At 51.2% G+C, this 20,867-nt stretch overlaps 1 protein-coding gene across 5 annotated transcripts in view; it reads right to left on the minus strand.

The window, feature by feature from the left end:
- The window catches only part of LOC146782652 (retinal guanylyl cyclase 2-like), a 465,010-nt gene that overhangs the window by 145,384 nt on the left and 298,759 nt on the right, over positions 1–20,867 (minus strand). For 3 of the 5 annotated variants that reach the window (XM_085637788.1, XM_085637786.1, XM_085637787.1), the window contains exons 8-10: positions 19,854–19,940; positions 16,649–16,729; positions 11,551–11,727 (exon numbers count right to left, since the gene is read on the minus strand). In XM_085637788.1, the coding sequence (XP_085493914.1) occupies positions 11,551–11,727; positions 16,649–16,729; positions 19,854–19,940 (345 nt within the window). The remainder of the gene's footprint in view (positions 1–11,550; positions 11,728–16,648; positions 16,730–19,853; positions 19,941–20,867) is intronic. The other 2 variants (XM_085637790.1, XM_085637789.1) reach the window with 1 other exon arrangement.

Raw genomic sequence — 20,867 nt, forward strand, 5'->3', positions numbered from 1 at the left:
CAGAGGGGCACCATATTCAGGGCCTGATCACAAGTGCGGATGAAGGCTACCATATGCAGAGCCTGATCACAAGTGCAGCAGAAGGGCACCATATTCAGGGCCTGATTACAAGTGAAGCGGAAGGGCACCATATTCAGGGCCTGATTACAAGTGCGTTAGGGGGCACCATATGCAGAGCCTGATCACAAGTGCAGCACAGGGGCACTATATTCAGGGCCTGATTACAAGTGGGGCAGAGGGGCACCTGATCACAAGTGAGGCAGAGGGGCACCATATTCAGAGCCTGATTACAAGTGAGGCAGAGGGGGCCATATACAGGGCCTGATTACAAGTGCGGTGGAGGGGCACTATATTCAAGACTGACTACAGGTGCGGCAGAAGGGCATCAAATTCAGGGCCTGATTACAAGTGCGGCAGAAGGGCACCATATTCAGGTCCTGATCACAAGTGAGGCAGAAGGGCACCATATTCGAAGCCTGATTACAAGTGCAGCAGAGGGGCACCATATTCAGAGCCTGATTACAAGTGCGGCAGAGGGGCACCATATTTGGAGCCTGATTACAAGTGCAGCAGAGGGGCACCATATTCGGAGCCTGATCACAAATGAGACAGAGGGGCATTAAATTCAGGGCTTGATTACCAGTGAGGCAGAGGGGCACCATATTCAGGCCCTGATCACAAGTGAGGTAGAGGGGCACCAAATTCAGGGCCTGATTACAAGTGCAGCGAGGAGCACCATATTCAGGGCCTGATTACAAGTGCGGCAGAGGGGCACCATATTCAGGCTCTGATCACAAGTGAGGCACAGGGGCACCATATTCAGAGCCTGATTACAAGTGCGTCAGGGGGCACCATATTCAGAGCCTGAGTACAAGTGAGGTAGAGGGGGCCATGTTCCGGGCCGGGTTACAAGTGCGGCAGAGGGGCAGCATATTTGGAGCCTGATTACAAGTGAGGCAGAGGGGCACCATATTCGGAGCCTGATTACAAAGGCAGCAGAGGGGCACCATATTCGGAGACTGATTACAAGTGAGTCAGAGGGGCACCATATTCGGAGCCTGATTACAAGTGTGGCAGAGGGGCACCATATTCGGAGCCTGATTACGAGTGAGGCAGAGGGGCACCATATTGGGAGCATGATTACAAAGGCAGCAGAGGGGCACCATATTCGGAGCCTGATTACAAGTGAGGCAGAGGGGCACCATATTCGGAGCCTGATTACAAAGGCAGCAGAGGGGCACCATTTTCGGAGTCTGATTACAAGTGAGGCCGAGGGGGCCATATTCAGGGCCTTATTACAAGTGCGGCGGAGGGGCACCATATTCAGGGCCTGATTACAAGTGATGCAGAGGGGGCCATATTCAGGGCCTGATTACAAGTGCGGCAGAGGGGCACCATATTCGGTGCCTGATTGCAACTGCTTCAGGGAACACCTTATTTGGAGCCTGATTACAAGTGAGGCAGAGGGGCACCATATTCGGAGCCTGATTACAAGTGAGGCAGAGGGGCACCATATTCAGGACTGATTACAGGTGCGGCAGAAAGGCACCATATTCAGGGCCTGATCACAAATGAGGCAGAAGGGCACCATATTTGGAGCCTGATTACAAGTGCAGCAGAGGGGCACCATATTCGGAGCCTGATCACAAGTGAGGCAGAGGGGAATCAAATTCTGGACCTGATTACAAGTGAGGCAGAATCAATCAATCAATCAAAACATTTATAGAGTGCGCTACTCACCCGTGAGGGTCTCAAGGCGCTGAAGGGAGGGGGGATGCTACTACTGCTCGAATAGCCAGGTCTCTAGGTGTTTCCTGAAGGTGAGATGGTCCTGGGTCAGTCGTAGGTGTGCGGGGAGGGAGTTCCATGTTTTGGCTGCCAGGTAAGAGAACGATCTTCCTCCGGTGGTGGTTCTGCGGATCCGTGGGACGGAGGCGAGGGCGAGGCTGGCGGAGCTGGCGGGTGAAGGTGTAGAACGAGAGGCGGCTGTTGAGGTAATCGGGGCCCATGTCGTGGAGCGCTTTGTGTGCGTGGGTGAGGAGCCTGAACGGGATCCTCTTGCTGACGGGGAGCCAGTGCAGGTTTCTCAGGTGGGCAGATATGTGGCTGTGGCGAGGGATGTCGAGGATGAGTTGTGCGGAGGCGTTTTGTATGCGTTGAAGTCGTTTCTGAAGTTTGGCAGTGGTTCCTGCGTATAGGGCGTTTCCGTAGTCCAGTCGGCTGGTGACAAGGGCCTGGGTGACGGTCTTTCTGGTTTCGCTGGGGATCCACCTGAAGATTTTACGGAGCATGCGCAGGGTGTTGAAGCAGGAGGACGAGACGGCGTTGACTTGCTTGGTCATCATGAGGGAGGAGTCCAGGATGAATCCCAGGTTGCGTGCGTGGTCCGAGGGTGTCGGCGCGGAGCCCAGCGCTCTGGGCCACCAGGAGTCGTCCCAGGCGGATGGGGAGTGTCCAAGGATGAGGACCTCCGTCTTGTCTGAGTTAAGTTTCAGGCAACTGAGCTTCATCCATTCTGCGACGTCTTTCATTCCTTGCTGGAGGTTGGTGTGAGACCGGCCTCGTGGCGTGGACCCTCCCGACCAGTAAGCAACCCTGCAACCACACCTGATCCCCCGGTATCACAGACTTCCGGCCACCATGGCCCAATAAACCCGATGACCTGCCCGGGCCCCAGCAAAACCCAAGACACTACCATGCATGCCCGGCCGAGGGAGAGAGAAACCCCCCAAGCAAGACTGAGAGGCGCTGTCTCTGTCACACCTCTGATCTCCTCCCCAAGGAGTGTTTCGATTGGCCCCCAGGCCCCCGGTGAGCGGGCGCCTCGCATGCTGGGCGTCTGGAGTCTCTCCCAGACCAACCTGAACAGATCAAAGGGCCGAGCGGCAGGAAATCCCAACACACCGCCCCCAGGCACCAAGACCCCTCTCTGCGAGGACTCCGGACTTCAAAGAGGAGGGTGAGTATAACAAGGGTAGCTGAAGGGACAGGCGACAGAGAAGACCTGGACCTAAGAGAGCCCTGCTGACCTGGTCGCGGCTCGACCGACCTCTGAACCCAAGGACGCTACCTGAGCCCTGCTGACGCTGTCGCGGCTCCCTGAACTCTGAAACCACCTGAGCCCTGCTGACGCTGTCGCGGCTCCCCGAACTCTGAAACCACCTGAGCCCTGCTGACGCTGTCGCGGCTCCCCGAACTCTGAAACCATCTGAGCCCTGCTGACGCTGTCGCGGCTCCCCGAACTCTGAAACCACCTGAGCCCTGCTGACGCGGCCCCCCGAACTCTGAAACCACCTGAGCCCTGCTGACGCTGTCGCGGCTCCCCGAACTCTGAACCATCTGAGCCCTGCTGACGCCGTCGCGGCTCCCGAGAATCTGATACCACCTGTGCCTGCTGAGAGACTCGCGGCGCTCCTATCCAGAAGGATCGGCGGAGATTGCCGAGTGAACCCAAATCCCCCAGTTCGAGGATTGAGAGCTGTGCGAAGGATACTCCACAAGAGACACTGAACTAAAGACTGTCCCGCTACCCCACTACCCCCATCACGAAACCGCCGCCGCTGGTGGCATTGATCCAACGGCTGTATCACGGATCATAAAGATCCCCAGAAACTATCGATAAAGTATACTATCTTACTAAGAACTACTGTGTGGTGTCCCTCTGTCAAATAGTGTGAGCTCAGCGTGTACGATCCTAGGAACGAGACCCTTCCAGGAAGGGCCTCTTCACCAGTGCTTGGCCTAACTCTGGGAGAGGTGGGTCAAAGGGTGGTCAGGAACGTATTCCGAAGCCTCCCGGAGAACACCCTTCCAACATTTGGTGGCAGACGACGGGATCCGAGGCGACACCTAGAGATCGTACAGTAAACGGCTGACGCACTACAGAACAGAGATGGAAGGAGAAACCCCCATGAGTACCGCAGGAACCAACACAAGCCCGACGTTCCGAGAGGACCGGTTGGAATATTATACACATCGAGAACTAAAACAGTTCTGCAAAGACCTTGGAATCGCTACCGCCGGATTAAGTACTAAAGAAGATTTCCAGGAAGCATTGAAGACCTGGATCGAGGCAGGAGCTTCCCTGCCCCAAACCGAAGGAGACTCCCCGAACCCCGACCGAGAAAGAGAGCCGCCAAACGAACCACGAAGCATTCCGGTAAGGAGCAACGCCACAGAGGGGGGCCTATCCCCGGAAGAGCTAGCGGACCGAGAGAGGGGCCGCAACCACGAACTAGAACTAGCCAAGCTAAAAATAGAGGGAGAGCTAAAATTGTCTGAAAAAAAGTTAGCCGTAGAACAATTACGCCTACAAGGGGAACTCGAGGAAAAGAAACGCCAGCGAGAACACAAAGAAAGAAAACTTCAACTAGAACACGAACGCAGCCTAAAAGAGATCGAACTCAAGGCCAAGAGTGAGGAGTCCAGAACAACGGGAAACCAACCGACCTCCCCCGCCGTGGAACCAAAAGTCCACATCCCCAAGGATGTGGTGAAGGAATACTACAAGAACGACGACATCCAGCAGTGGTTCAAGGCCTACGAAGTCGCCATGACCTCCCACCGAGTTCCACAGAAGGATTGGGGGGCTGGCCTGTGGGGCCGGTTCCTGAGCGAGGGGAGAGACACCCTGCTGGACCTGCCATCCACCGTGCTAAATTCCTACAGCCACATGAAAGAGGCCCTATTAGCGAGATATGGACTCACCCCGAGATGTACCAGCAACGGTTTCGAGACTGTAAAAAGATACCCGGAACTACGTGGGTGGAATACGTGAACTTTTACAGCAGGGCCTTGGACGGGTGGATCAAGGGCAGCAAGGTCTCCACCTTTGAGGAACTGTTTGACCTGATAGCATGGGAACACTTGTCCGCAAATTGCTTTGTGGAGTTACGCCAGCACCTCCTGGACAGCAAGCTCACTGACCCTCGGAAACTGGTGGTCAAAGCTGACCGATGGGTGAACACCCGGGCCTCCCTGGGCCCCGTGGGAGACTACGGTCGCCACAGTCAGGGACCCCCCCGCCAGAGGGGCGGAGGGAACCAAGGCAGACAGAGGGAATCCCAGGTGGGCCCCCAGCATAGTCCCCCCAGAGGCCAACCCCCGCACTTTCCAGCCCCACCTCCAGCCAGCACAGGGCCCCCGGGGAGGCCAGGACCCCGAGTCAAGATTACCTGTTTCCGCTGCCAACAAACTGGACACTATGCCAGTGACCCCCAGTGTCCCATGTACCAATGACCCGCGGCGACAGCCCCTCCAGCCCGACAAATGGCCTCCGTAGCCCTAGGGGAAGAGATGGAAGCCTCCGAGGAGTGGGAACCAGCAGCCATGGCCCTGGTCTCCCTAGGAGACCGAGAGATGGTTCCCGGAACACCCCTACCCGCCAACACGGAAAAATACCGACAACAAGTGACGGTCAACGGTCACCGAGTCGAGGCCCTCCGCGACACCGGGGCGAGTGTCACAGCGGTCCACTGCAACCTGGTCTCCGAAGACCAGATCCTGCCCGACGGCTTCTGTCCAGTCATATCTTCGTACAATTCCGAGAGCCTCTGCCGGATGGCCCTGGTACCCTTCGAATGGGGGGGAGTCACCGGTAAATTGAGAGTGGCCGTCCGAACCTCCCAACCAGTAGACTGCCTCCTGGGCAACGACCTCGAGAGCTCCCTGTGGGGGCAAGTGGAACGAAGAGCCCATCTGGAGATGATGGGCCTACCCGAATGGGTATGCGCCACCACGCGCTCCATGTCTGCCCGATCGCCTTTTCCCGAGGGAGTTGAGGCCTTACCCCTGAACCCAGTCGCCGTCCCCGAGGACCGGGACGCGCTACCCGAGCCCGATGACCCTCTCCCGGAAGAAGAACCCGTTCCCAATGACGGGTCAGCGTATCCAGACCCCGAGCCACTAACCGAGCTCGGGGACCTACCCGAGATGGCCCATTGGCACTGCGAGGGAGGTCCCTCCCGAGAAGAATTTTGGAGGGAACAAGCCACCTGCCCTTCCCTCATTGGACCCTGACAGAAGGCCAAAGCCCAGGCAGCAGGCGACCAGACCGGAACCCACTGGGTATATTGGGAAAGCGGCCTCCTGTACAGCGAACAGAAGTCGGCCGAGCTGGGATCGGCCCGGGTACTGGTGGTACCCCTGCGCTTCCGAAGTTTCCTCCTAGGCCTAGCCCATGATGTACCCCTGGCAGGACACTTAGGCCAAGACAAAACCTATCATCGCCTGGTTACCCACTTCTATTGTCCCAAAATGTGAGCGGATGTAGAGGCCCACTGCAAGTCATGTCTCACGTGCCAAGCCAGCGGAAAAAGTGGTGGGAAGTGCAAGGCTCCGCTACAACCATTCCCCGTTGTTAGTACCCCCTTTGAGCGGGTGGGGATCGACATCGTGCGACCCCTGGATCCCAGGACCGCCCAGGGCCACCGGTTCATCCTCGTCCTGGTGGACCATGCCACCCGCTACCCAGAGGCCGTTCCCCTCCACACCGTGACGGCCCCCGTGGTGGGCCGGGCCTTGATGGGGATCTTCTCCCGTGTGGGGTTCCCTCGCGAAGTCGTGAGTGATCGTGGCACGAACTTTATCTCCAAGTACATGAGGTCCTTATGGCAACAATGCGGGGTGTCATACAAATTCACCACCCCATACCCACCCCCAAGGCATTGGCCTAGTCGAACGATTTAACCGGACCCTGAAAGGAATGATCATGGGCCTCGAAGAAACCCTTCGCCGGAAATGGGACGTCCTCCTCCCTTGCCTCCTGTTCGCCTACCGGGAAGTTCCCCAAAAATCCCTGGGGTTCAGCCCATTCGAATTACTCTACGGACACCCCGTCCGGGGACCCCTGAGCCTGGTCAAAGAGGGCTGGGAAACGGCTCCCCGAGGAACCCCTCCCGATGTATTCCGCTATATCCTGGCGCTCCGCAACCAGACCCGGAAGTTCCGGGAGCTCGCCGAGGCAAACCTCGAGGCTAGCCAAGAAGAGATGAAGCGCTGGTATGACCAGAATGTCACGCTGGTCGAGTTTCAGCCGGGCCAACAGGTCTGGGTAATGGCCCCGGTGAAACCCTGCGCCCTCCAAGATAGATGGACTGGACCCTTCAAAGTGGTCGAGCGGAAGAGTCAAGTCACGTATCTAGTTGACGTTCAGTCTCCTCGGAACCTCCTCCGGGTCCTCCACGTGAACCGCCTCAAACCCCACTTCGTGAGGACGGAGTTGAGTTTGCTCCTGGCCACCGATGATGGGACTGAAGAAGACACAGAGCCCCTTCCGGACCCCCTGTGTGCTAAGGAGAAAGATGGCTCCGTAGAGGGGGTGAGGCTTTCGTCCACCCTCACCCCCCAACAGTCCGACGACTGCCGCCAGCTATTGAGACAATTCACAGACCTCTTCTCCCTCACCCCTAGGGTCACCAACTGGTGTGTCCACGGCGTGGACACCGGAGACAGCCCGCCGGTCAGACACCGAGCCTACCGAGTCCCTGACCGGGTCCGGACCTGCATCCAGAAAGAAGTAGCCAAGATGTTAGCCCTAGGGGTGATTGAACCCTCCGACAGCCCATGGGCCAGCCCGGTAGTACTGGTCCCGAAAGCAGTAGCCCCTGGTGTCGCCCCTGAGCTGAGATTCTGTGTAGACTACCGGGGACTCAATGCGGTCACCCGAGCTGACGCTCACCCTATCCCCCAGGCAGACGAGCTCATTGACCGCCTCGGGGCTGCTCGCTACCTCAGCACCTTCGACCTGACCTGCGGATACTGGCAAATTGCACTCACCGAGGGAGCCAAGGAGCGGTCCACCTTCTCCACCCCGGATGGGCACTACCGCTTCAGAGTCATGCCTTTTGGGATGAAAAATGCCCGGCCACCTTCCAGCGGCTGGTGAACCGTGTCCTGGCCGGGCTAGAGGGGTTCAGCGCAGCGTACCTAGACCTAGACGACATCGCAGTATTCAGCTCCCAATGGACCGAACACCTCCAGCACCTCCGACAAGTAGTGATGGCCCTGCACCAAGCAGGCCTAACCATCAAAGCCAGCAAGTGTCAAATTGGACAGTGCTCAGTGATCTATCTGGGACACCAGGTGGGAAGCGGGCAGGTCGCCCTCCTCCAGCTGAAGATCGACGCCATCTTGTCCTGGGAACCCCCCACGACCCAAACAGAAGTCCGGGCCTTCCTAGGCCTCACCGGTTACTACCGGAGGTTTATTAAAAACTATGGCAGCATCGCAGGCCCCCTCACAGAGTTAACCTCCAAAAAGCACCCGAAGAAAGTGCAGTGGACTCCCCCGTGCCAAGAAGCGTTCGACGCCTTGAAAGCCGCTATATGTACTGCTCCGGTACTCAAAGCCCCCGACTACTCTCAGGAATTTGTGGTTCAGACGGACGCTTCGGAGCACGGCATCGGGGCAGTCCTCTCACAGTTCAACGACAAAGGCATAGATCAGCCCATAGCCTTCATCAGCCGAACGTTACTACCTCAGGAACAACGGTGGAGCACCATTGAAAGAGAGACCTTCGCAGTAGTCTGGGCCCTCAAGAAGCTACGGCCCTACTTGTTCGGAACCCACTTCCGAGTTCAAACGGATCATCGACCCTTACGGTGGCTGATGCAAATGAGAGGAGAAAACCCCAAACTGCTACGATGGTCAATCTCCCTCCAGGGGATGGAATTCACTGTGGAGCATCGCCCCGGGACTGACCACGCCAACGCTGACGGCCTGTCCCGATTCTTCCGCTTCAGCGAGGAGAACCCCCAAGTGGATGGGTAGTTCTCCCCGCCTTTCAGCTGGGGGGGGGGCACGTGTGAGACCGGCCTCGTGGAATGGACCCTCCCGACCAGTAAGCAACCCTGCAACCACACCTGATCCCCCGGTATCACAGACTTCCGGCCACCATGGCCCAATAAACCCGATGACCGGCCCGGGCCCCAGCAAAACCCAAGACACTACCACGCATGCCCGGCCGAGGGAGAGAGAAACCCCCCAAGCAAGACCAGGAGGCGCTGTCTCTGTCACACCTCTGATCTCCTCCCCAAGGAGGGTTTCGATCGGCCACCAGGCCCCCGGTGAGCGGGCGCCTCGCATGCTGGGCGTCTGGAGTCCCTCCCAGACCAACCTGAACAGATCAAAGGGCCGAGCGGCAGGAAATCCCAACACACCGCCCCCAGGCACCAAGACCCCTCTCTGCGAGGACTCCAGACTTCAAAGAGGAGGGGGAGTATAACAAGGGGTGCTGAAGGGACAGGCGGCAGAGAAGACCTGGACCTAGGAGAGCCCTGCTGACCTGGTCGCGGCTCGACCGACCTCTGAACCCAAGGACGCTACCTGAGCCCTGCTGATGCTGTCGTGGCTCCCCGAACTCTGAAACCACCTGAGCCCTGCTGACGCTGTCGCGGCTCCCCGACCTCTGAAACCACCTGAGCTCTGCTGACGCTGTCGCGGCTCCCCAAACTCTGAAACCATCTGAGCCCTGCTGACGCTGTCGCGGCTCCCCGAACTCTGAAACCACCTGAGCCCTGCTGACGCTGTCGCGGCTCCCCGAACTCTGAAACCACCTGTGCCCTGCTGACGCTGTCGCGGCTCCCCGAACTCTGAACCATCTGAGCCCTGCTGACGCCGTCGCGGCTCCTGAGAATCTGATACCACCTGTGCCTGCTGAGAGACTCGCGGCGCTCCTATCCGGAAGGATCGGCGGAGATTGCCGAGTGAACCCAAATCCCCCAGCTCTAGGATTGAGAGCTGTGCGAAGGATACTCCACAAGAGACACTGAACTAAAGACTGTCCCGCTACCCCACTACCCCCATCACGAAATCGCCGCCGCTGGTGGCATTGATCCAACGGCTGTATCACGGATCATAAAGATCCCCAGAAACTATCGATAAAGTATACTATCTTACTAAGAACTACTGTGCGGTGTCCCTCTGTCAAATAGTGTGAGCTCAGCGTGTACGATCCTAGGAACCAGACCCTTCCAGGAAGGGCCTCTTCACCAGTGCTTGGCCTAACTCTGGGAAAGGTGGGTCAAAGGGGGGTCAGGAACGTATTCCGAAGCCTCCCGGAGAACACCCTTCCAACAGGTGGTTTTGGCGGTGGCAGAGGGGCACCATATTCAGGCCCTGATCACAAGTGAGGTAGAGGAGCACCATATTCGGAGCCTGATGACAAGTGCGACAGAGGGGCACCATATGCAGAGCCTGATCACAGGTGTGGCAGAGGGGCACCATATTCGGGGCTGTTCACATGTGTGGCAGAAGGGCACCATATTCGGGGCCTGATCACATTTGCAGCAGAAGGGCACCATATTCAGGGCCTGATTACAAGTGCGGCAGAAGGGCACAATATTTAGAGCCTGATCACAAGTGCGGCAGCTGGGCACCATATTCAGGGCTTGATTACAAGTGTGTCGGGGGCACCATATTCGGGGCCTGATCACATGTGCGGCAGAGGGGCACCATATTCAGTCCCTGATTACAAGTGCGGCAGAGGGGCACCATATTCGGGGCCTGATTACAAGTGCAGCAGAGGGGCACCATATTCAGAGCCTGATCACAAGTGCAGCAGAGGGGCACCAAATTCAGGGCCTGTTTACAAATGCATCAGGGGGCACCACATTCAGGGCCTGATCACATGTGCGGCAGAGGGGCACCATATTCAGGCTCTGATTACAAGTGCGGCAGAGGGGCACCATATTCGGGGCCTGATTACAAGTGCAGCAGAGGGGCACCATATTCAGAGCCTGATCACAAGTGCGGCAGAGGGGCACCAAATTCAGGGCCTGATTACAAGTGCGTCAGAGGGCACCACATTCAGGGCCTGATCACATGTGCGGCAGAGGGGCACCATATTCAGTCCCTGATTACAAGTGCGGCACAGGGGCACCATATTCGGGGCCTGATTAAAAGTGCGGCAGAAGGGCACCATATTCAGGGCCTGATCACAAGTGAGGCAGGAGTGCACCATATTCAGGGCCTGATTACAAGTGAGGCAGAGGGGCACCATATTCAGGGCCTGATTACAAGTGTGGCAGAGAGGCACCATATTCAGAGCCTGCTTACAAGTGCGGCAGAGGGGCACCATTTTCAGGGCCTGATCATAAGTGTGGCAGAGGGACATGAGATATCACTGGTGAATACCAACACTGTAGATTCAAGTGTTTATTGGGTTCCACAAACGCCTTCCCTGTTCAACCTCTTGGAATTCTTCATGTCTCGGAACTTACGCAGCGTTGCCCCTCCCCATGTGAATTTTAGCAGCTTTGACCAGCCGAAATTCACCTTTGGAAAACTGAGGCTATTACAGAGTTCATCACCGTCCATTAGTGGTAGGGGCTGGCTGGGATTGTCGAAAATAGTGTTTCCGTAGGTCCGTACTATTTTTCTATCCCAGCAGCAAAAGACTTCAGAAGACATTGAAGGAAATTACCAGGTGAGACATTAACCCCTCGTTTCCCTTTAAGCCACAGACCACCTCTGGGAGGAAGACTTGGTTTGGGACTGAACATGAGTGGAGGAGCCTGTAAGTGAAACAGTAAAAAAGCCTTATGACATCACCTTGATGAGGTCAAGCAGGAGGGAGGACTTGAACATCCAGTCCAGCTTCATGTCGTCGTTGCGGATGAGGTCCCAAAGGCTGCCGCGGGAGCAGTGTTCTGACACGATGGCAAAGATGCCGCAGTCATTGAAGAAGCCCAGGTACAGGTTGACGTTCTCATGCCTCAGGTCCCGCAGCTGGGAAGCAAGTGTGGATAAGAGGTTAGAAAGCAGAAAGCCAAGCCTAACTCTAATGACAGAGAGGGTCGTGAATGGGATCCCAAGGCTGGAAATGGAACTTGGTCCGTGGTGGGAATATCTGGAAATAAAGAGGGAATCTCTTGGCCATGAAGAGGTACACAGGACCCTGTAGGAAACCTTAAGGGTGCAGATCAAAGGCAAATGACACCTTAAGTAGGATCGTAAGATGGTTCGTCGTGGTTAAGGGCAGGTCTGAAGAGGGCAGAGTAAAGGTGATCTGTTTTTAGATTTTATGGGTATATCTTTCAATTTGATTTTTTTTCGCTCTTTTTAACTGTAGGGCTCTGTTGAGAGGTATCATGGAGCGTGAATGCACTGCAGGAAGGGAGATTTTACTAGGACTGCAGAGTGTGATTGAGAGATGTCACAGAAATCTGTTTTGTTAGAGCTGGATCCTGCTACTGTTAAGTTAGACATACACCTCAGCATCAAAATGTATTCACACACTTAGCTTTCTCACTGAGACTTGAAGGTGTGTCTCTCCCACACACACACACACGCGCAGATACAGACATGTGAACATGCACAGAGACACACAATCTGCTGTAGATGCATTTAGCCAATAGGTTTTCAGACTAGAATTAGAAACTGTCGCCTCCACATTATCCAGATATGCCTGTCCAACCAGCCCACAGATTTACGCCTATCACTGATATGGGAACCATTGACTTACATGTTTACACAGAAAGCTTGTGGAAGGTACATCAACACAGGGAGGCACCTCAGTCATTTTAACCTGCAATGCACAAGGCCAGTTGATTTCTCTGCTGTTTCTTTTTCTTTCCCTTCTTTTTAACTGTCTTTCCTAATTCCCTCTTTTCGATTGTACTACTGAATACCGACTCCCAGAATATCGTGGTGTAAAAATATTGAGGACATGATATCGAGGGACAAAATATTAAAAGGTAAGTGCAAATAGGGAAGTATAGATTTACTATCTGAACTCCATACCTACATACCTTGAAGATATATGTACCAAGTAGGTACATATTTATTTTTTTTGTTTACATTTGTTTATTGGTTTTTAACCTCATTCATAGCTGATCGGCGTAGTACAGACATATTTGAGCAATTCGTATTTGTAATACGGACAAACAGGAATACATCTAAAAGAAATCGAGTTTGTAATAACTGTTCATACAATGTACAAGTAACATTTACCGGTGGTACAGACTACGTGCTACCTGTTTAGTAGATACGGATACATCAATTAACACATGTAAGAGCCTGGTTGGGTGCGTTTCCCGGGAGTCCGAGGGTGTGCCTATCCCCATGATGATGTATGGGCGCGATGTAGTGCGAGAAATAAGGAGTGCATTCCCTATTAATGATCACCGGCCTTGGAACTGCCGATGGATAGTGTTAACTTCAACCTTGGGGGGGTGAACTGGGAAAGCTCTTAGGGGGGGGGGGGGGGGGGGATATGAGTTGCTGATGTCTGATATGTGGCTGGTCATAGTGTGACATCACCGTGTGATCATGAATACGAGGGGGGGACCATCTCGGGCAGTTGCTGGCCATTTTGGTTCAGTATGTGGAGCCTACTGGTTCTGCTCGGGTAGGGCGTCCATCTTAGGTCCTTGGACTAAGGCTAATGTGTGCTGTTATCGATCCGACCGGAGATACGTGTGGTGTCTGGGGTGAAGAGGGCTCAGGTGTTTCCGCTGGTGTGGTTTCGTATTTAAACTGGTGTAGTATCTGTGCCCACTCAAAAGATATGGGGTGTTTGCGCATTCCCTTCACTTTCTCATCCTGTAAAACCTCTTCTTCGGCTGCACCCCATTTTCGCACCGCTCCCACCCAGGCCGCTTCCGGGGGCCTACAAAGTAGGTACATATGTATGGAATTAGGTACAGAAAATCTATACCTACTTACCCGTCGATTTTGTTTTTCGATACTTTGTCCTCAGTATTATCCTGACGATATTATTGGATCGATATTCAAGTTGCACACCCCTCTTTCAGATTTTGGAATCATTTTGCATGTTGTCTCTCTTTCTTTCCCCTTGAATTTACCTTTTCTGCTGATTTTTTGTGTTAAATTTCTCCCATTTAAATTTTCTTTTGTACAGCCCTATCCACTTTTATCTCTAATTGTCATTTTTGTTTATACAAACATTTTTGTTTACTGTGTTTTTCCTATTTTCCCTCCTTAATCCACTCTTTTATTGCTTGTCTTTTCCTGTTAAGCCTACTCATCTCGTTGTCTCCTTTTATTGGTAGGTCTACCTATAGTCACCTTTAGTTGTCTGGAAAACTTCATGGTACCAAATCTTGAAAAGAGTACAGAAGAAGTGCGTGAGAGGACTTTGAATCAGCATCCTTCAGCCACTGATGTTCATGTGTTTTCTGTGGTTTACCATTGCTTAGCAGATGGGCTTTTGCATCAAGGTCATGGAATTTTCATGAATGGTTACACTGTCGCATTTGTGCTCCCATTAGATTTTGGTGATGGGGCATTAAGTAGTCCTTTTGTAAGACTGTAGATGCAACATGATGTACAGCTTCTAACTGATTGCTAATGTGTGGTCTCTGCTTACATGACAACATTGTAATTGCTGAATTATGGCTTTTTTTGTTTAAGGCGTGTGTGTTGTTTAGTTGACATAGCCTTTCATAAAGACACAGTGCTAATTGCAATTGCAAGCTCATTTGTTTTACTTTGTAGGATGGTTAGGATATTTGGGGATTTATTCCAATATTTGTTGCAAAGTAAAAATATGTGCGCCTAAGCTTTCTAAAGATGTAATAAAAATACATGTCCCTGTCAGAAGTATCTACAATTCAATGTTTTGCAGTGTATGCATTTTAAGTTCACCTCTTGCAACGTAAATTCATCTTCTGGCTCCTGATAATATCACTCTTTCTTGAAGATATCATTTTGGCTACAGACAGCTTTAGCTGTAGGGTAAGTCCTCATTTTACCACTGCACACAATGCACAACAAAACACAATGTAGGCCATATGACATACAATCTCTTTTGGACATTCCTCTTTAACTACTGGCTTGCTTGCCATATCTAACTTACAGTACCTAACCAACCATACATTCCTACCTATCACACCTAACTTACCATAGCTACCTAATATACCTGACCTGTATCTAACCTACTGTATCTACCCTGCCATACTTACTAGCCAAACCCACCATATGTACCTACCCATACCTTTCTAATCCAACATGCCTACCCATGCATACTCACCTGCCATACCTACAAGGCTAGCAGCACGTTTGATGGGGCCCTTACAAAACAGAAAATGGGGCTGCCCTTTAGTAAAATTCAGGATGAAACATTACCCGCCCATGTGCTTCAACTAAAATTAACTGTAGTCTTTTTCATGAGGTTTACATTGAATTAATTTGTTCCATTGATATCTGGAACACCAAGGGTAAAATTTGTAGATCACGCTGTGTGTCCTATCACTTCCACATGTATGAGAACCATTTTGCAAAGTCTACTATTTTGCAATCCGCTCCTATGTGAAAGGTTCTGGCTAATCGCTGCCCATGTAAAACAATGAACTCAGCTAATGTGAACATCCTGAAAACCTGGCATGGATCTGGCTCTCCTTGACCTACATTGCACACCCCTATGCAATAGGAGTCCTTATCTACACACAAAGTACTAAAGACAGTCTTGCCAATTGTTTTAAATATTGCCTCCTCCTGGGTTTTTCTGTCTTCCTACAAATTGCATTACCTTATAGCCCTGTGGCACTAGCTACCATCAGCATGCTGTTTTATATCAGAGGTGCCCAACATACATCCAGGAGAGCTAGCTTCTTGCCACATTTTCAGGATAAGCACATAAGATACCTGTATATTCAGTGCATCTAAAACCATCTCATCTACATAAATATTGTTTCTCTGTACAGAGTTAACCTAGTGAAAGTAATATATTGCAATAACACTGTGGTCTTTAGCAATTGAAGGATACAGAGACAGACAAGCATAAGTGCCAATGGGTTAAAGACGTAGGGACTTCATCACCAACCATATCTATCTGATTATTAGGCGCAAAGTGACATCCAGAGGAGAAGGGACTCCTGGGATCCAAGGGCTGGACTCAGAACTAGGGCCACACTTGGGAGCCTATCACAATGCTATAGATGAAGAGAGATGTATGGGAAACCAGGACCTGCCAGTATCCTGCGAGGCAGTAAGTGGCTGGCACAGCACATGTCGCTATATACGGCCCACCAAGATGGTAGCAGAGATTTAAATTAACCTCAGTCGGGACACTAGGGGCCTGATATGTTGGCGGAGAGGGAACTCTGTCGCAATGGAAATATAGTTCCCTCCCCATCAACACAAGGGCCGCCTGTCTGATTTAAATTTAGGCAGACCGTAGTTTGGCAGCGGTGAAGACTACTCCGCTTCCACTGTGGTCAAACTTCTCTGATAGCCCGATGGAGTAAGGACCATCGGAGGTTTGCTATATGTCTGCCCACATAATTAGATGAGCAGCCATATAGCTGTTCAAATCCTCTGGAAGAATTAAGCATTGTGTCTGGCTGGGACAAGCTGAAGGCGAAACATAGGTACTTGACATAGAGGCCTTTGACTTGCCTGTGTTAATGGCTAGCTCTAATAAAGTGTTTTTCGGGGTTACCTATTGCATGTTAAAGCTCCTGACACTTGTCTACTCCTGTCCTGCCAGTAATTTCTTTAGAAGTACAACAATCTATGTTATAGAATTGTCAATGTAATGTGTGTGCTTGTAAAAAAAAAACACAAATGTAGAAGATGGCCAAACAATACGTAATCCGCCCTCTATCTATGCAAAGGCATTTGCCTGCTCACACAGGAGCCCAAGATCATGTGTGCGTTTATAGATCATGCTCAGGATAAAACTCACCTTGCAGAATGTTAACTTGGTGGCCTGTTTGATTTCAGTGTGTTTGTCTCCTGGGAACTTCTTCAGCCAGACCCAGTCTCCCTGAAGGAATAGTTGAGGAAGAGAAAAGAGCTTGTTACGCAAAGAGAGAAGAGTCGTTGAAGAGATCAGATACACAGCATCTTGTAAGTAGAAAGGAAAACATGTTACACTGAAAAGGAACAGAGGTTTAGGTAAATGAGTGCTTGACCCCTTCTTACAGGGCCGGGGGCTTGTGAAACTGAGCCAGCCTGTCACGTCAGACTTTGCTTGACTGTGCTCTTTCAGTAATCTTTTACCTCATTGTGCCTCTTGTCTACTTCTACTCTGTGACCCTCTTTCCTTTCTACCGCCTGTCCTTTCCTTGACACTTTCATGTGTTCTTCTCTTCCAGCTCCCATTTCTCCCTATCCCTCTCTTTATCCGGTAATCCGTATATATTTCCCTTCTTCCCTATGTGCACTCAATTCCTCATTCCACGTGTCCCTTTCGCAATTCCCTTGCCTTTCTTCCTTCTCGCTGTGTGACACAATGATATTTGCTGATGCACCTGCGCTCCTCCTTTTGTGGCCTTGCACAGAGAGCATTGTAGCCAAATACTTAGAGTGGGCTTTGGGTCTGCCCCTTGCTCATACTCGGATCGCTTTCTTGTCTAAATTAATTCTCTGTTCTTGATGTGATTGCTTTCTCCCTTTTCTTGCGTTTTTCCCGTCTCCCCTACTCTGCTTCTTGATTAGTTGAGTGTATCCTTCCATTGTCGACATCATAGAATATTTTAATTTTAACAGGTTTCAGTGGAATTTGAGCTTCAACATGCCAAGGGGCCGCATGTCCTGCTCCTTCCCCTCTTTTTGTCTTTCTACCTTGTCTCTCTCCCCACCCCCGCCTACCTAATCATCTAGAGTTGTGCATCCCCAGCCTTCTAACGTTTTCTTCTCCTAACAGTGCCTACCTTCTAACTTTTGGAATACCGAGCAGTACTGGCATTCCATTTCTCTCTCCTTCCTCCCTCACTTCTCTCTTCCCCTTTGCCCTCTGACCCCTTCGTCAACCCTCTGGCCAGTGACTTCTGAGGCTGCTCTTGGCAAAGCTAATAGTGTTAGGAAGCCATCTTGGATTTTTTTTTCTATACTTCCAAGATGGCTGTCATATTGCATCAAATCTAGGAACGGAATAACATTATTTTGTACACTTTCATTTTGTTATGCTGCCCCAAAAAGGCCAACATGTATGGCTTAGACGCAAGGTTATGGCCGTCTTGGAAGTAAAACACACACAGGCCCTCTGGTCTAAAGGGTGAAGTTAGGCTGAAGGAATCAACACAAAATTCAAAAGGCGTCCCTTTAAAGGACGGTTTTTCTCACCCACCAAAGGTGGCATGCTTCATCATTGAGGAACCCTCTGGCACCATGAGGCCTGGTCTTGGTGCGGGCTACAACCCCCTCACTGAGAGGGAGGAGCACAGGGATGTTTTGTATACTTGGAGGGCATTTACTAACTATCCAATGAGAGCCTGAGGATGTGGTGAGGAACACAGTGCAAGCAGTGAAGTGAGTTAAAACTAGCTACAGGGTTCGCTGCATGTCTTTATTCAGGCGACCTTGTGCTTGGATTAAAAACATAAAAGCACGACGGGAAACATTAGACCCGCACGTGTTGCTTGAAGATCAACATGTTTCGGTCACTGTCCTCATAAGTGTCATGGTCTTCTTCAGGATTTAATAGGTGCTACTGCTGGTGGTGTGTGGACGGAGAAAAGTATATCATTTATAAACAAAACCAGTGATCCATAGGTTTTCAGTGTGGTGGATTCACTGGTAGTACCCGCATAAGTCGGTGTAATGCCTCCACTGTCCTTGGCATAGGCGCTCAGGGGGCAGTTAAGTCTCTGTCCTCTGTGTGCAAATTGGGAATGCTGCTGGCCATGCCAAAGGACAAGGGCAGTGGAAGCCAGCCAGTTTCCATTAGTGCATTGAATTCCATGTTGATGGCTTCAGCCTAACTTCACTCTCTAGAGCCGAGAACCCGTGTGTGTTTGACTGTATGAATTAGGGGAGTACGCCCTTGTTGGTCTTTAATCCTCCTCTAGCCCTTTTTGTGCATCTCATCTTGGAAGTATACAAAATAACATTCTGAGAGAACCACTGGCTGCTATCGAATCCGCAAATGCTTCTGCCACAGTTCTACCGGCATTGGCAAAGCCAATACTGGCAACATAGAGGAATTAGCAAAGCAAGAATGATTGGCTTTGCTAAAGCTTGTATTCTATTGAGAAATAAGAAACAACCTTATTCCCTTGACTTTGAACTAACCAAAAATTGCAGCATGCAATCTGACACTAACAGTACTGTAACCCAACTAAACGCTGCCGTTCCTACACCAGGTTAAGGAGCCCACCTGCATACTAAATGAGGGTCTTGAATGAAGCACTGCCCAGCATGTTTTGCACGTGACCTTATAGGAGGAAGCCTTAAAAGGTTAAAGGTGCAGAGGTCTCAGAACAGTGAGGCAAGTGTAATTATGGTAACACTGCAGTGGCAGGAAAAGGAGGCTCAGGTGCTAACATCCTGATGTCAGAAGGCAATTACCTGTCACTCAAGAATTCAGCCAAGAAACAAATATTGCAGCATTTTCATTAAAGTACAAACCAAAGGCCCAAAGTAAAATGTTGATTAGCCACTGAAGATCAATTTATCAAATCCCTGGAGCAGTGGAAACACAGAGATCACTTGGAAGCAAGCAATGGTTTAATCCCTTCAGGCAAGTTGTATGCCCAGTGAGAGAGGGGAGTCCCAGTGGTATGTGGAAGGAGCATTTGTGGCTGGGAGATTTCAAACTCAGTCCAGACATGGCTCTGTGTACCGGTTGCGTCGGGACTGCCCTGCTGTACTAGTTTTGAGATGTTGCACAGCAGGACAGTTTAGCGGTGCGCACCCACTGACTGCATTGTGAAGAATTGGATAGTCATGAAGTGGTATTTCACTCTGGATCAAAGGAAGTGCATCTCACTGGTGCCTAGAACCATCTTGCTACCAATATTGCCTACTTGGTCAGATAAAAGGAAAAGATGGAGCACTTCTGGGCTGCACGCCCACTTTGTGCTTGTCATCATTACCCCTTCTCAAGCCCCTCATTCCCCACCTCCCACAATGCCCAATAAAAGTAGGGCTGAATTAAGTGAGCTTACCTGCATCGTAGCGAGTGGTAGGCTGCTCTTGTTAAACAAGAGGAGAAGCAAAGGCATATGGATACCCTTTTTCGCTCCTCCCTCTCCCTAAAGGACAGCAGGAAGGAGCGGTCAGTCATGGATCGGGGACTGAGGCCTACTCTACATCAGCAGAGCCGGGAGGGAGTCAGGAGGAAGCTCAGCATCACTTACACAGTGGAGAAGCCACCAGCACTCACTTGCAGCGCAATCCATGTCTCAAAGCAGAGGAGGGAATACGTTTAGCCAGTACCGCCAACTTCATAGTTTTCTCCTCTACGACCCTGCAAGCCCCACTCTACGTAAGGGCTGTATTGACTCGCCAGGCTCAGTTTTGAAAGGCCCCACATAAACAAATGACGTTGTGTGATGCAAGACTAGTCTATGCTCACAGAATATAGAAAATGGAACATTCAAGTTATTGATAACCTGAGCACCTGAGAAGACCTCAGTATGATAATGTTGTACAGCTTTATGTGTTTTTAAGAAGCCATGCATGTGTAAGATTATCACAGGGATTTGAAGAAAGGTGCTAATGCTATTGCGCTAACTGAAGCATACACACAACTGTGGTCTCCTGGCTAATCCCATCCTCACAGGTCTTACCTCAAACATAGGAAGGAGACAGAGAAGAGGAGACATATAACAGGACAAAACGGAATGACACTGTGGTGCAAATGTTGTAAGCAAAAAGCGTAAGCACAGTGTATATCACTATACTTGCTTCTGTAAAAAACTACTTCTGCAATTCAAGAGAATGAGTCCACATGTACATAGAACTATAACAAATCTACATTGCGGCCATCTTGGAATGGCTGTTTTGCTTTGCCTAGTGGTGCAATCCAGAAAGATAAAACAGGCAGTAAGCCTGAACTTATTTGGTAAAACTTCAAGACTTAATAGCATTCAAAACCTAAAGAAGTACAATCAAACCACCTTTCATACATGTTACTGATTTATGTCTGCATGTGGGTTGCTCCTTTAAACATGGTGAAA

This window comes from Triturus cristatus, chromosome 12 (assembly GCF_964204655.1).
Source record: "Triturus cristatus chromosome 12, aTriCri1.1, whole genome shotgun sequence".
Lineage (NCBI taxonomy): Eukaryota > Metazoa > Chordata > Amphibia > Caudata > Salamandridae > Triturus > Triturus cristatus.